The sequence below is a fragment of the Macrobrachium nipponense genome, chromosome 36 (genome assembly GCF_015104395.2).
Source record: "Macrobrachium nipponense isolate FS-2020 chromosome 36, ASM1510439v2, whole genome shotgun sequence".
In the NCBI taxonomy this organism is placed as follows: Eukaryota; Metazoa; Arthropoda; class Malacostraca; order Decapoda; family Palaemonidae; genus Macrobrachium; species Macrobrachium nipponense.
The window spans coordinates 48,434,366-48,447,540 of NC_087220.1; the positions used below are offsets into that span (position 1 = coordinate 48,434,366).

A 13,175-nucleotide genomic window follows, 5' to 3' on the forward strand; every position below is an offset into this window, starting at 1 on the left:
GCAAGCAAGAATTTAAATGCAGTTATGTCGGAAAAGAAAACTCGGAATTTGCGAAGTGATATTATAGCTCTTATAGCATCAGCCAGAAAAGCATAAGTAGATAAGCATGAGTTAATTCAAGCATGTGTTTATTTACCTCAGAAGCATCCCCCAGAACTTGAAGGCGAGCAAGAGTTTCAATGCACACCACAGCAGAAATAAAGAACCAAAGATACCAGAGGTATGGACCAAGCTAAAAGTGACCTGAGAGAACCTTTTCGTTGCTTACCATCAGTGGGTTGAAATGCGGCCCAGCTGCTGCGCATGCGCCGCCAGTATTCCCAACTTCATGGACGTGGAAGCCGTGGAAGCCAGGTGTGAGCCCCGTCACGGTACCTGCGGGAAAAATGTAAAAGTTTTCCATACTTTAAATCGATTTTGAAGGTTCTCTCTCTCTCTCTCTCTCTCTCTCTCTCGATTTTGGGGGAGAAGTAGTGGAAGGAAGGTTTCCATATTCATTTTTTAATACCATGAATATAATTTAAAAACTTTCTCTCTCTCTCTCTCTCTCTCTCTCTCTCTCTCTTTCTCTATATATATTATATATATATATATATATATATATATATATGTATGTATGTATGTATGTATATATATGTATATATATATATATATATATATATATATATATATATATATATATATGTCGAATGTTTCTTTATTTATCTTTTGATATCAAGGATAAAATTTAGGGCTGATATCTCTCTCTCTCTCTATGTTAGGCGAGAAGGTTTGGGACGAAGGTTTCTTTATTTATCTTTTGATATCAAGGATCGAGTTTAGGGTTGAGATTCTCTCTCTCTCTCTCTCTCTCTCTCTCTCTCTCTCTCTCTCTCTCTCTCTCTGTCTCTCTCTCCAAAAATGCTCAGAACAGGTAGGAACTAAGAGAATTATTTTTCAAGTAATTTTAGACATGTCACTTATAATGCTTCGCAACTATATCAAGAATTTTAGATTTTAGTTGATATAGCTTAACCCACTGGTTAGGATATTGGTTACAGCGATACCGTACTTGATTTTAGGCAGGTTCCTGCTATGTATTACACACGTCTACGTTAAGGTTAAACTTTGTAATATTTTTAGTCTGGGTTTTTGTTAAATGAGTGTGGGGTGACGTCAGCGGTTTCTCATACATTTGGGTTGTTTATATATTTATAATATTGTAGAATCTACTGGTCATTTTTACCAGATACATATGAAATTATAACAGCCACACGATGCCCTCTTAACTTCTCAAATGCTTCGCTCTTTTTTTGGATACGCTTGTCACTACAATGTTACGAGGGCATTGTGGCTATTACAATTTCTCATGTATAATCATATATATATATATAATATATATCTATATATATATATATATATATATATATATATACATATATATATATATATATGTGTGGGTGTGGTGTGTATATGTACTACATATATTTGTATATATGTGTGTGTGTTGTATGTATATTATTTTAGCTCTTTATCAGTAAAAGTACTTTTAAAAAGGCTTTCCGAGAAGAAATTCATTTCCCTATCCCTCCCCTAATATCATACTATATATTTGTATACATATATTTGTATATATATATGTGTGTTGCGTTTGCATGTATATTATGTTAGCTCTTTACCAGTAAAAGTAACTTTTAAAAAAGGCTTTCCAAGAAGAAATACAATCCCCCCCCAAAAAAAAAAAAGAGAGAGAAAAAAACAAGATCTTTACCTGAAATGAGAACGCCAAAGGGACTCCTGGAGAACTGAATGGTGCCACCGATATTTGGATTGATGCCTGGCACTAAAGTTGCCACAGCGGAGGGGCCAGGCTGAAAGAATGAATGATAATAATAATAATAATAATAATAATAATCAATAATAATAATAATAATAATAATAATAATAATAGATAGATAGATAGATAGAATAAAATGATGATAACAGTAGCATAAAGGTAACTGTAATTATAAATGCTGATAAAGTAATGCTAATGATTATCTTCCAGTAGCGTTATAATAATAATAATAATAATAATAATAATAATAATAATAATAATAATAATAATAATAATAATAATAATGCGATGATTTGATGATTATGTCAGAAGCAGTAGGTAAGATTTACTTAGAAAAACTAATGAATAAAATGACGACAATAGAAAGCAAACCGAATTAATAAATACTACAGTACTCAATACTTATTAATGCCCTTCTCTCCCACCTCCGCCACAGCAACCTATTTTCAAACCGTTGCGCAAACCAGGTTGCGCAGTTGCGTGCGCATTCGTGTTGTAATTCCTAGTAATACAAGTGAAATTTGGCCTTGAGGTTCTACTACACTTTTAGAAAGACCTTAAAAAAAAAAAGTGGAAAACTTGACCTGGAATCGATGCTCTTGATGTTAGAGTTCATTATAATTTTTTTTTTTAGATATTAGATAGAGGTTTGTGAAAAGAAAAAGGTTTTAGAATGATTCAAATAAAGGTATGTTGATTCTTTTAAAAGCATTATTGAGCTGGAATGTTATGGTGAAAGGTAAGCGAAGGAGAGGAGAGGAGAGGAAAGATAGAATGGATAAATAGTAATTCACGAGAAAGGAATGAAATGATCCAAGATTCTCGCTCTGACGTTCTATAATTTATAATTCAGACCTTTTATTTTTGCAGGGTTGCAACAAGTATAGTGCTAAAATGACCCTACGGACAGAGAAGACCCCCAACCTCCCCCCCTATCCCGCCCCTCTCTCTCTCTCTCTCTCTCTCTCACCATGTAAACATGCAGTAAATTAATAAATAAACTATACTTTTAATAAAGTATAGTTTATTTATGGCATGAAGAACACGTTTATTTTGTTATAAATGCAAGCCATTACGAAGTATAGCATTCTACCAAACAGTTATGCATATATATATATATATATATATATATATATATATATATATATATATATATATATATATCTATATATATATTCCAAGTGGGTTGTTTAACGACCTATATTGGGTTTGGAATAGGCCATAAAAATGCTTAACACGGCGCCGACTTTTGGTTTAACCATTAAAGGTTTAACCTGTCTTTACTGTGGAATGTAGTGATAGCGCTCAGTTTGCATAAATATTATATATATCTATATATTATATATATATAAATAACATTCCAATGGGTTGTTTACGACCTATATTGGGTTTGGAAATAGGCCAATAAAAAGCTAACACGGCGCCGACTCCTTGTTTAACCCTAATGAGTCTGTCATTACTGTGGACTTGTAAGTGTGATTTAGCGCTCAGTTTGCATAATATATATATATATCTATATATATATATATATATTATATATATATATACATATATATATATATATATATATATATATATATATGCCCATGTATTATTATCAAATACACATGCAAATATTTATGTACGTACATATGTACTCACAAAGAGTATGAAATTCGAATTGTTATGTCCAAGTGTGTAAACATTTTGAAAACAAAATCTCTTACTTTAAAGATCTCAGGAATAATAGACTCGTTTTACGAGTCGGCGGATTAGTTCTTGGGTCGCTAGTTTCGCCATTATACGTAGAATCTATTCAATGGCGCCATTGCATAATTCAGATGTTTGTCGGTAGTTTATTGCGTCATTATCTGTCGGCGTGAAGAACGAGAATTTAACGGTCTGGAGCAGGAAGTCTACTCGAGAAAAGTAAACAAAGCCGATTGTATTTTAGCACCTAGACAGCGCATTTCGTGCGACATTGTTGCTTCAGACTAATTATTGGCCAAGGCCTTTGGAAACAGCGTGACGTGAATTCTGAGGTATTACTGGTTTGGATGAACCCTTTTTTTATATTCGTCTTTTTTTTATCTTATTTCTTGGTCTCCTTGAAGCTTCGTTTTCTATAAGGTTAATGACAGGTTTTATTTTCTTTAAGCTTCGTGTTCTACAAAGTTAATGACAGGTTTTATTTCCACTAAAGTTATGACGTTATGATGAAACGATATAAAAAAAGATTACATCTCTCTCTCTCTCTCTCGGATGTAAATTGTAACAATGGCGTCTCTTAACCTTGAAACCTGAAAAGAGACAATGTATGAACACTGACTCATGCTGCCTTGGCGTATTTCCTACTGTGGATATGTGCGTGCAAGTCATTGTTTGTAGCCCAGCGGTCTTATGGTTATATATATATATATATATATATATATATATATATATATATATATATATTATGTAGTATGTATGTATGTATGATACAATGTATATGTATATATGTGTCTGAGTGCATGTGTATGTATAATGTTTGCGAGTATGTACGTTGGCCGAGGCGCGTGTTTGCTGATTCTACTGGATTGCTCTCTCTCTCTCTCTCTCTCTCTCTCTCTCTCTCTCTCTCTCTCTCTCTCCAGTGATATCCTGATGATTACAGGTAATTGTGTGCCACATCCTCTGCGTGCGGCTTAGATATCTGTCTCGACAGCTTTTTATGACTTTTTTTTTTTTTCCTTTTATGATCTGACGTAAGTCAGTTTGGATACACACATTTCATGATTTCATAAGTCCTAGAACTCTCTCTCTCTCTCTCTCTCTCTCTCTCTCTCTCTCTCTCTCTCTCTCTCTCTCTCTCTCTCTCTCCATGATTTCACACGCCGCGTTTTATTTAGATAAGGGCCACAAACAATTGAAAGGACTATTGTTCATTGCCAAACAATGGCTTTTTCTTTGTGTGTTTTGTCTCATTGGCAACAAGTAAACATTTAAAAGAACTTACTTATTTTGCAGTTTTTTGTTTTTAAATATACATGTATGTAAACAACAACTGCTTATGCATAAATAATATTAATTATTTAGGTATAATTCCTCATTAAGTAATGAGGAATTATGCCCAAATAATTAATATTATGCATGTAAAGGCAATTGTTTATAAAATGCCCGCTCTTTATAAGTAGCAAATGTTTTCAAACTTGAATGTAATTAATTTTTTATGTTACCTTTCCCAATTTGGACATAAAAAAAATGTCAGAATTCAAAATATTTTCCTATTTAATCCTGCAACTCAGCCAATCCCTGTAGAAAGTAAGGTCGGACGTGTACGTTGTTTGGTAATACAGTGCATTCTGGAGGCCAGCTTGTAACATTTGCGCTTTTATGTAAGTGTGCTGTCGGAGGACGTCCGCTAATATAGCCTTCTCGAAAGTAGTAATTGTAGATCGGGATATTTTTGGAATTTTGTCCGCTTGCTTGCTTGTCAAGGTTTTCATGCTCGGCGATTTATTTATTTATTCTCTCTTACTCAGGGAGTAAGACTACAAACTACACTGTTGTTATTGTTGTTGTTCTTCTAGGGGGGTTTAGGAGAGGTCTGTGGATGAGCCTAAAAATGTCTGAAAAAGGTGTTTCGTTTTGAGTTAAAGGTACAGGAATTTTAGGATAGGATATTTGTGATTTACTTTATCAGAATGAAAATATATAAAATAAATAATGTACATGTTAAACAGTGTAGAAATATTATTTCTAATAAAATATAACGTAACGTATTTAGTTTAATTTTCGTTTTTGAAATAAGGCTCTATTTGACCGTAGATTGCAGCACGTTTCAATTTACGTTAAGTTAGGAATATAATGTTTACAACTGACGCGTGAGGGGAAAATATTGCACGTGTCCCAAGTAAGCTGGATTTGGGATCACGCCTTGTTTATTTATTTATTTATATATTTCTAGTTTTATCTACTCATTTATTTATTTTAGATTTTTTGTCTTGGAGAACCTTTCGAAGTGACAGTTAGTTTTGTGTCAAAAAGAAAGTTTCAGTCATACCATTTCATCATTTTTGGGATAAAATCGATTTTTTTCATATTGTATATTTTGTATTTTATGTTACCGGTTTATTGCATAATGTATTATTACATTAATACATTTCCATCTGTAATTTTGCATTTATACTGCAGCATTATACTTGACGTGGATGAATGAAAGACAAAAATGCAACATTGCAAATTTTTACATTTTTTTAATTGATCTACTTCGTTAATATGCGTTACGAAAGTTTGTCGTGTAGCTAATTATTGCTTTTGAATTCGTTGAATATTTTCTGTTAGCGTCAAATAAAACAATTTTCGTAGATTAAATTATGCATTTCCATGTTTCCTTTATTTTGATGATGAGCTTTATTGAGTATGTTGTAAAATTTAAGTTTTTTTTAGGGTTGCAAAACATGAATTATAAATTTTGGATGAAGGTCATGTAGATATCTCAGATGTAATGGAAAGAATTTGATTTTTCCGAAATATTGTAAATAAAACTATCATATATATATTTCCAATAACAAAATTGCCAAAATCCACAGATAAATATATAAACGTTTTCGACATAGTCAACTCAGATATGAATCTTTGTCAAATATTATTTTTGAAGAAAAGTTTCGTGAAAAACCAGTGCTAGAAGGTTAAGATGAAAAATAGAAAAAGTATTGTTCTAGATTCGGGTCTTACTATCACACGAGAAATATCAAGGTTTCTGACATATTGCGTCATTGGGTTTAATGGGCACTTGGCCCTTCGCGCCCCTCGTAAAACGCCCTCTCGGTCGAAACCCCCGAATTACCAGCGAGGAAAGTGAACCGTATTGCGTTGCCAGACATACCATCATTGTTATTACCGTAATAACCTGGAATGATTGGTTGATGGAGCTTTTTTTTTCTAAGTTGCGAAAAGGCTTTTCAGAATATGCAGTAAGTCCTTTAACATTGTAAAGAAACTAAATGGTGTTCACCATAGTAAAGTGACAGCGTTGCTAAACAGAATAACAGAATACGCCTTAAAAGAGAGAGAGAGAGAGAGAGAGAGAGAGAGAGAGAGAGAGAAACTCTAGGACGAATAAATAGGAATAAAACTATTTGAGTGTTTTAGATCTTTATGAACTAAATCAAGGTCTCTAAATATCTTCAACAATGAATATCTTACTATAATGGGCGCAATGTCTGTCCGTCCGTCTGTCATTCAATCACGGCCAAACGTCTGGTCTGATGGGTATGAAACTTGGCAGGGTTATGGTGGGGACCCCTAAGATGGCTTATAATGGGGTTTCCTTCTACCTCCCCCCGGGGGAGAGAAGGGATTCCCTGAAACAGAGCTGGTTCTGCCCATGAAACGAGGCTGGTTGTGCCCGTAGACTTAGTTGCTTTACGAATTTTCATACATAATTTCTGTACACATATGTTTGTTATAATATGTATTAATGCTGCATTGTTGACGCTGGTGGTATTACTGTTTGTATTTTTCTTTCTACGTGTTCTTATCATTGAGAATTCGCATTGTTGCTTTCTATAGTCAGCAGTGCTCGGCCAAATTTCTTAGGAGTTCATGACAGGTGAAGGACAATGTTTTTCCTTTTACCTTCCCTTGCTTCCTAATGAACTCCTTAATATTATTTGGAAGCTTGAATTTCAAGTCAGTAGTGGCCCCTTTGGTGGGCTTGTTCCATATGGATAGGGTTCGTCTTCTGAATAATAATAATAATAATAATAATAATAATAATAATAATAATAATAATAATAATAATAATAATAATAATAATAATAATAGTGGTAACATTATATTTCGTATGCCCTTTTATTAACAGTGTGATTTATTTACGTTGTACGAGGCCTGATATTCGCATTTTCGAGTAACTTTCTGTAAGTAAAGATGGCTGTGTGTGTTGGTATACAAATCTAAAATCCCTTACATAAACCATATTTCCTGAACTTACCGCTTATCCCCTTACTATGTTAAGTGATATTTGAAACCGCCTTTGATGATGATTGTTTTCGTCTATATTTTAGTTTTTGTGCATTAGTTAGTGTGCACTATCTATCACGGATTAGATTTTAGATTCCATTATTATAGGGTGGGTCGGAATCATCATCGATTTTATTATTATTATTTTTTTTTTTACTAATTTCCAAGTGTGCTTGCTGTAATGTACTTCTTTTAGTTTTCATTTAGCTTACGATTAATCTCAACGTTTTTTTTTCTGCCATCACAAAGACAATGCATATTTCACAGTAAGCTCATCGATGCACGTATTTTATTTGTAAGATGCAATAAGGACTTTCTCACCGCTTAGGTAGTCAGTTTAGAAAAGGTCGTCTCTCTCTGTCTCTCTTAAATGTGATGATGTATGTATTTAGGACTGCATTCAACTTACTTATTTGCATTATGTATTTCTGTACATTTGTATATTACTCTGTTATATCAGTTTTGCATATAATATACATGTGCATATATATATATATATATATATATATATATATATATATATATATATATATATATATACTTAAAATGCATTTTAAGGGTCTCTTTCTACTTTCCTAATTAATATGTATCAACACCAATCACATCACTGATATCACTTTATATATTATTTTATAAATGAAAATCGTCACACCTGGAAATATTTCTCTCAGTTTAGTCGAATACCTCATTACAGGACGTCCTGTATTTTGAAAAGTCCTGAAGGACGTCCTCAGCGAGTCAAATTAGGAGTGGGTATTCACGTCATGCTGGTTAGTGTGAGATAAAAGTGTGTGTGTGTGTGTGTGTTTGTGGTGTGGGAGTAGGGGAGAGGTTAGAAGGGCCAGGTGGAGGTTATGAGAGAGGTTAATAAGGAGAAAGGATGATTTGCAGAGATGACTTTACTAAAATTCGTAAAACATTATTATTATTATTTTGTCGTCTCTTATCGCAACCTCTTCCTCCTATTCATTGCTGAAGGAGATTGAGTCAGCTAATAAGACGAGTCACCTACATAAGTGACAATACACCAAAAGAGTTGAAAGATTAGACCAAGCTACTTGGTCTGATTCACGTCGACGACTTTTTTGCGCGCGTTTCTTGGCGATTCGGAAACGTTCTTCCGCTAAAATCGTCGAAAATCCATTTCATTTTACCTGCAATAAATCAACCTTTCGTTGAGGAGACAACCAGCAAATATGTGCTCTTAGAATAATAACTAAACGAAGAAAGGGTCACTCATTTCCCGGAAACGATCGAATGGTTCATATATTCTCGCTCAAATAATCTTGCAGGTTATTACAAGAAAATCACTCTTAAGGGGGGTTAGTGCCGTCAGTGCACCTCGCATGGTACCCTGTAGGCATTACTTAAGGTCCTTTGCAGCGTCCCTTCAACCCCAAGCGGCAACCCCTTTCACTCATTTTACTGTACCTCCATTCATATTCTCTCACTCCCATCTTGCTATCCACCGTCTTTTAACTCTCGTTTCATAGTGCAACTGCTTTGAGATTTTCCTCCTGTTACACCTTTCAAGCCTTTTACCCTCATTTTCCGTTTCAGCACGGAATGACCTCATAGGTCCCAGTGCTTGGCCCTTGGCCTCAATTCTATACTCCATATTCCATGACGAGAAAATGTGCCTTTCCAAATGGTCGCCGATGCTTAAACCGTAAAAAACTGAAAACAGTTTGATGTCAAATTCTTAAGAGGTGATTATGCTTGCTGCTGCGTCATGCTCCAGATTGGTCGAATGAGTAGTGTCTTATCGTCCGGGAATTATACCCGAAGGTGTCTCCTTGCGAAAGTCTCTCCTAAGAAGTGATTTTCCGACAAGGTCGTGTCATTTGTGGCTCGAGGGCTCGATTCTTTACGGTCGACAGTAAGAAAAGCATAATGGACGGATTTGTGGAGTCTTAATTCTGGGGTATTATAGAACAGTGATTTTTTTTCTGTTTCCTCGAAGGTTTGATTTTGATTTGCCTCAAGGTACTGTATTCAGCTGGAGTGAGAACAGATCACAGTGATGTTGTTAATGATGGCAATGAAAAGACAGAAAAAATTTGTATTTTTGTGATATTCGTATATCCTCTCTGTCTCTCTCTCTCTCTCTCTCTCTCTTCTCTCTCTCTCTCTCTCTCTCGTCTCTCTCTCTCTCTCTCTCTCTCTCTCTTTCTGGAAATATATATATATATATATATATATATATATATATATATATATATATTAGAGAGAGAGAGCTAATATAACTTTATTCATAATTTATATTGTATATGTATGTATAAATATACATATATATATATATATATATATATATATATATATATATTGTGAGTATGTATATATATATAGTATATATATATATATATATATATATATATATATATATATATATATATAGAGAGAGAGAGAGAGAGAGAGAGGATATCACTGAACCATTTTCCCTAGTAGGAGATGACCTCAGAGAAATAGCGAATTCATATAACCATTAGACCTGAAATGTGTGGTTACGGAGCTACGTACATTTTCAAGGTCGTGTATGATTTTACCGGAGAATGACTACTTATTATATCTTACGTCGTTGGTCGAAGGGTTTCGTGCATAGATCAGTGAGCAATGTTGGCGAATGTTACAGTTCAAGATTAAAAACACAATTTTGAGAAGCACTGTTGAATGTCGTAACTATTTTTCTTTTTTTTTTAAGATCACAGATTCAGAATAGATCTTAGACATTTTTACTTGTTCGTCTTGCATGAATGTATATATATATATATATGTGTGTGTGTATGTGTGTGTGTGTATAATGTATCTGCAAAAACAGAAGATATTACTCCTAGTGTACATATAGCACAAGTATTAAAAACTTGAACGTATGCATATTTATATCTCCCTATATATGTGTATATTGGTATGTTTATATATATATATATATATTATATATATATACATATGTATATACTTGTATATATTTATATATATAAGCATAGAAATATAAACATATAGAGATGTAGAAATATGCATGCGTTCATGTTTTGATATTTGCGCTATACTTACACTGGGATTAATATCTTCTGTTTTTGCATAATTATTAGAATTATTATTGAACCATAAAAACGAACATGCTGAAATATTGACTCTTGTATATCATACTTTGACTTGCCTGATCCACATGAGCAGCCTCGCCTCGCTAAGCCTCATTATAAAAAGCATGAGGTAATGAATGTCCTGTCATTTTTTAGCTAATTAATTTCTTGTCGTTTTTGTCCCACTGTAAATTTGTTGATGTTTATGACTCATGTTTGACAAACTGATATTTTGTTTTGTGTTTGCGGAGCGTAAATAATAGAGATCTAAGTCCATTGAGTGTGACACCAAATTATCATTAAAATTTAATGAATGCGGCTGCTTGGTAACCACTGTGTAGGCCCCATAATTATCTGCTCAGATGTTCTTCAGTAATTCTTAACGAACAATTAAATAACTGTGCTCTCTCTCTCTCTCATCTCTCTCTCTCTCTCTCTCCTCTCTCTCTCTCTCTCTCTCTCTCTTCACGCAGATATTCTCTCTCTCTCCATATGTGTATATAATATATATATATATATATATATATATATATATATATATATATATATTATATACATATATATATATATACATATATATATATATATATATATATATATATATATATATAAGCGAGAGAGAGAGTAAGCTATTATTTTTATCATTAATAATTACTAATTTCCTAGTAGTTTGTAGTCTTTGTCCTTTTATATTAATTAAAGCTCCTGTCATGCTAATTATATATTGTCTATACATCTGGTTGCTTTTGGCAACTACATTATAAACTATTGTAGTTCCAAGTATTAATTCCATCTATTATTAATGCAGTTCATGATGGTAGTTTCAAAAATGTAAATAATTATTGAAAAAGAGGAACATTAATTCAAGTATCACCCAAATCTTTATTTACGGAACTAACATATGCAATTCTTTTTTTAAATACACCTTTGTAGCTACTCTATTATGGCAACCCAGTAGCTGCAATCGCTACTTTTATTTCTTTCCTTTGGAGGCACTAGAATCGACCACTGGCCTTTTACGTACAAGCGCATATTGTTTTTGCTATCAAGCATTTACAATCACTGTTAAAGAGAAAGTATTCAAGTTGTTATCTGAAGTTGCTAATTTATTTTTTTTTATTCCAAGGGCAGTGACCCCTTACGTAGGGCAGGCTGGAAGAAGCAGGTCTTGAATTTCATTAATATGCAACAACGATTGAGTTTCAATTATATATTAAAAATAAAATTGAAATTTATTTTCCCTATTCTTCCTTTTGTCTTAGAATTCGGATAAATTTAAAATTTCAGTGTATTTATTTTATGTTGAAGCTCTCTCTCTCTCTCTCTCTCTCTCTCTCTCTCTCTCTCTCTCTCTCTCTCTGCTTAATTCTCGGTCTTTCACGGCAGCTATAGTCCTAAAATTCTGTGGAGCTGCGTTTCTAACTTTGCCTTTGATATACGTCATCGTCCCTTCATAGACATATTCGTAAATTTATTCGCGTGAGTAAACACGTAAATTCAGCTGTTAGGCATCATAAGTACCGAACACTCGAGAATTGTAGGGTCTTTCCTAGGTAGCGAACCCCAAAGATAAACCAGTAATTAATGTTTTCGTGGTTTTAAAACATTTAACAGAAAAAATAGTAATAAACAATGCGTAATCAGTGAATCATGTGAATGAAATGTAGCTTGATCGTGCATTGAATATTCTGTAGCAGGAAATCTGCTCGCGAATCATGAATCGTCTCACTTCAAATGACCTCATTCAGCCAGTTTTTGGTGCAAAAGTACTATAGTAGATTCACATCAACCGTGCATCTGATGTCTAGGCCAGTCCCTTACGACGCTCCTCATTGGCTGTTGATAAGCCAATCACAGGGCTGGAAACATTAATCTCTCTCGAGAGTTTACAAGGTTACAATCCATGTTTCACCTCTCCTGAGGGATACGTTTTTCAAAAGTATCCCTCAGGAGAGGTGGAACATACATCCTGCGCTTGTGAACTCTCTCGAGAGACTGAGAGTTTTCAGTCCTGTGACTGGTGTATCAACAGCCAATCAGGAGCGTCGTAAGGGACTGGCCTAGATATCAGATGCATGGTTGATGTGAATCTACTATAGTCGTCTTGTATGTTGGAGAAAATGCTCTTTATTTTGTAATAACTGATTCGCAAATAGTCTCTCTCTCTCTCTCTCTCTCTCTCTCTCTCTCTCTCTCTCTCTCTCTCTCAGTCCATTAGTAGTAAGAACATGAGCAAAATTATACTTGTGCGAGAAGGTCATGGAAATGATAATGATTAAAATAAAGGGGACCAGAGA

The 13,175-nt window shown here is 33.9% G+C and overlaps 2 protein-coding genes across 7 annotated transcripts in view; one reads left to right on the plus strand and one right to left on the minus strand.

Annotated features, from left to right (window-relative positions):
* LOC135203609 (TWiK family of potassium channels protein 7-like) overlaps nucleotides 1-13,175 on the plus strand; it is a 194,784-nt gene that overhangs the window by 132,509 nt on the left and 49,100 nt on the right. The gene's annotated exons all lie outside the window — the stretch shown is intronic.
* Nucleotides 1-13,175, minus strand: part of LOC135203610 (superoxide dismutase [Cu-Zn]-like) — a 33,001-nt gene that overhangs the window by 11,252 nt on the left and 8,574 nt on the right. The window contains 2 exon segments of the mRNA XM_064233437.1: nucleotides 269-375; nucleotides 1,751-1,850. Coding sequence (XP_064089507.1) covers nucleotides 269-375; nucleotides 1,751-1,850 — 207 coding nt within the window.